The 2,928-nt window shown below is 33.3% G+C and overlaps 1 protein-coding gene across 4 annotated transcripts in view; it reads left to right on the forward strand.

Annotated features, from left to right (window-relative positions):
- Positions 1-1,649: 1,649 nt before the first annotated feature.
- The window catches only part of LOC108691713 (uncharacterized protein CG4449), a 7,452-nt gene continuing 6,173 nt past the window's right edge, over positions 1,650-2,928 (forward strand). The window contains exons 1-3 of one of the 4 annotated variants that reach the window (XM_018199588.1): positions 1,650-1,791; positions 2,286-2,373; positions 2,724-2,772. In XM_018199588.1, the coding sequence (XP_018055077.1) occupies positions 2,304-2,373; positions 2,724-2,772 (119 nt within the window). In that variant the 5' untranslated portion in view covers positions 1,650-1,791; positions 2,286-2,303. Of the gene's footprint in view, positions 1,792-1,847; positions 1,880-2,205; positions 2,374-2,723; positions 2,773-2,928 lie in introns of those variants that run through there. The other 3 variants (XM_018199581.1, XM_018199605.1, XM_018199597.1) reach the window with 3 other exon arrangements.

Here is a 2,928-nt window from a genome sequence, read left to right on the forward strand (position 1 = left end):
TTCTCTGGATTTGGTCCCGTGTGACTTCTTTCTGTTCCCAAACTTAAAAATTTAGCTCAGTGAGAAGAAATTCTCATCAAATGAGGAAGTCATTGTCGCCGTCAATGAGTATTTTGCAGACTTTGAGACAGCCTACTTTAAATGAACCAAACGTGAAACATTTCATGGAAATTTACGAAACTTATCAAATGACCCACGTATATCCATATATCCATATAAAAATTTCTGTTTATCTACAAATGTGTTCGAAGATTATGTTTCATTTAGTCGGAAAAGATGAGAATTGACCATCTTCTATTCCGACAACAACAGCCGACTTGCAACCAACTTCATTCAACCGCTGACAATCCATGCGCATGCGTACGACGTTCGACATACGATTCCACATACGATTGATTGTAGAACGGGCCTTAAGGACGCCCATAAAAGAGAGGTGAGAAGAACGACTGAGAGATATATAGAGTGGACGCGCGCGAGATTCAGTTTCCTTCCATTGTCCGGCCATTTTTGCCGCTCTAAGTTTAAGCGTCGCGTGTAAATTATTATTCTAAGTCCGAACACAATTCTCTTTTTGCTAATTTAATTCTTAATTTCTAATCTATTAATAATTGCAAGTTTTAATTCCTAGTTTGTAATCCAATTTAATTTAGATTACTCTCGCATAAGAATTAATTACCATCTCGGTAATCAATGTACTGATATAAATTGTTTTAAAATATATACTTAATTAATCTTAATCCAAGTGTAGTTATCTACCTTCTCGCTAATTATTAACATTTACGATATAATTCATTCGTTGCAAAACATTAACGAAAAGCGATCGTGCGTGGCTATTAATGCGACCGAAATCAGCAGCCGGACTCACCCAGGGAGCAATAGAGGCCTTGGCATTTCAATCATTTCCCCTCCTTCTTGTTGGCAATTAGGAATATCACAGAGCATGTATTTTTGCGTTCGCGCGCCCCTAACGACGCTCGACTCCTAGTGGTCAATCCTTACGTCACATCCGTAATGGTTGTTGCATATCCGCCTTATTTTATCAGCTTAAGGAGAGCGGGATGATTAAATGCACTGAATTTATACTTCGTTACCCATTCACAAAAAAGAGAATTATTCTAAAATTTTGAGATATTACATCCACCTCGATTACCTCGAGCGGTTTGAGACTTGCCACGCATGCTCTTTAATACTCGTTACTTTTCGCGCGATCACAGGTTGCTCTGAGTGCATTTGGAAAGATTCCTAAGGTTTGTTCGCGTCGCATATTCCAACATGCTCCAACATGCTTCTGGCATAGTTCCTACTCACTCTAACGAGTGCATGGAGTAGGAGGCTATGAAGGAGCACATTGGATCATGTTGGAGCATGCGATGCGACAAATCTCTTGTGTTATCTATGTATATTGTTGGAAAACATCCAAATAGCATTGAGGTGCATCCAGGCGCATTCCCCAAACGCAGCCTTATGGCCGCAGCACAGACCTCTTGCATAACGCATCATGCATAGTGCATAGGAGAATCAACTAATCGAAAATCTTTATTTCCAAGGAATGGGAAGGAAAGATTCTGATTAGTTGATTCGCTTGTACTTCCGTTAGGCGTTATGCAAAAGTCTACGGCCTTCAGTTTTAACTATTCACAGCTGTTGATTTCTGTTGTGTATTTTGGTATATTCTGCAAAACAACAGTTGAGTGTGGATTAAAAATTGGCCATCGCTGAAGAGGATTGGCTTCGTAGAAGTCACACGAGGCTGTAGAAGTTAATTCGATCAAAAACTTGATTAATTGTAAAGTAACTTGAGTTTGTATTAAGTTAAATATATATATAAAATGAGAGCCAAGTTAAATGAAAAATAAAATGGATATTTTTCAAGTTTTAGGTTTTTATTCTTTTCTATTTTGCACAGCTGATTATTGTGCTTACATTTGACTTCAAGGTTATACTTGTTGATGTTACTTCTTTTTTTACAAGAATGGACATTTTATCTTTAAATAATCATTTCATCACTTATCATTTTTATCTTTAAATAATTACTCTTTTAGCTTGCATTAAATTGCGTAAAATGTTTATTTTAATATTATGATTGGCAAGCGAATAATAAAAAATAGTTTTCATATTTAATGGTTGTTCCTTTTCATTTTGCACAGTTATTATTGTAGATTTGACTTTACATTAAGATTATATATACTTGATGGATAACGCAATGTTATTTTGAGATTTTTACGAGACTAAACATTTTATTGTCTTGCAATGTAATACAACATCCGAAATGAATTGTATTTTAGGGAAATCATACAAGGATAATGTATAAAATAACAGATAGTTCTTCGGACGAAGATGATCCATATACAAATTCTGTTGCTCGATTAAGAGGTAACACTTTTTTTTGTGACAGTTATGTTAATTTATAAAACATATGAGTTGGAACATATGAGTCTGATCCAGAGACTTTTCCTAATTTTCAAATAGTATTGTGATTTGGAATAATTTCATATATCATAATCTCATTTTTCAGTTTTAAACTTGAAAAGTCCTTAAAAAAGTAAACTAATAACAAAATACCTTAGCAGGTTGCAATTAAAAAACCCATATATTTTTTTAGCGCCAAAAAAGATGTATTTCTGTTACTGGTTAACCAAGTATATAGAAATAAAAGCAACTCTGCAATGTATTTTGATATTTGGAAATAATTCTTACAATTAAATGCAATATTTTGTTTTTAGCATTGAAAAAACAACGCTTTGAAAGAGTGGAACTTTCTCTTAAGGAGAGGTATTTATTACATAAATCATGATTATTTAAAGTATTGTCTTAATTATGAAATACTAATATTTTTACATTACATAAATAATATCTTACATAAATAATAATATAATTATTAAAAATAATAAACAGAAATAAATTTATAGATTAAAATCAAATATATAT

Source organism: Atta colombica, unplaced genomic scaffold, assembly GCF_001594045.1.
Source record: "Atta colombica isolate Treedump-2 unplaced genomic scaffold, Acol1.0 scaffold106, whole genome shotgun sequence".
In the NCBI taxonomy this organism is placed as follows: Eukaryota; Metazoa; Arthropoda; class Insecta; order Hymenoptera; family Formicidae; genus Atta; species Atta colombica.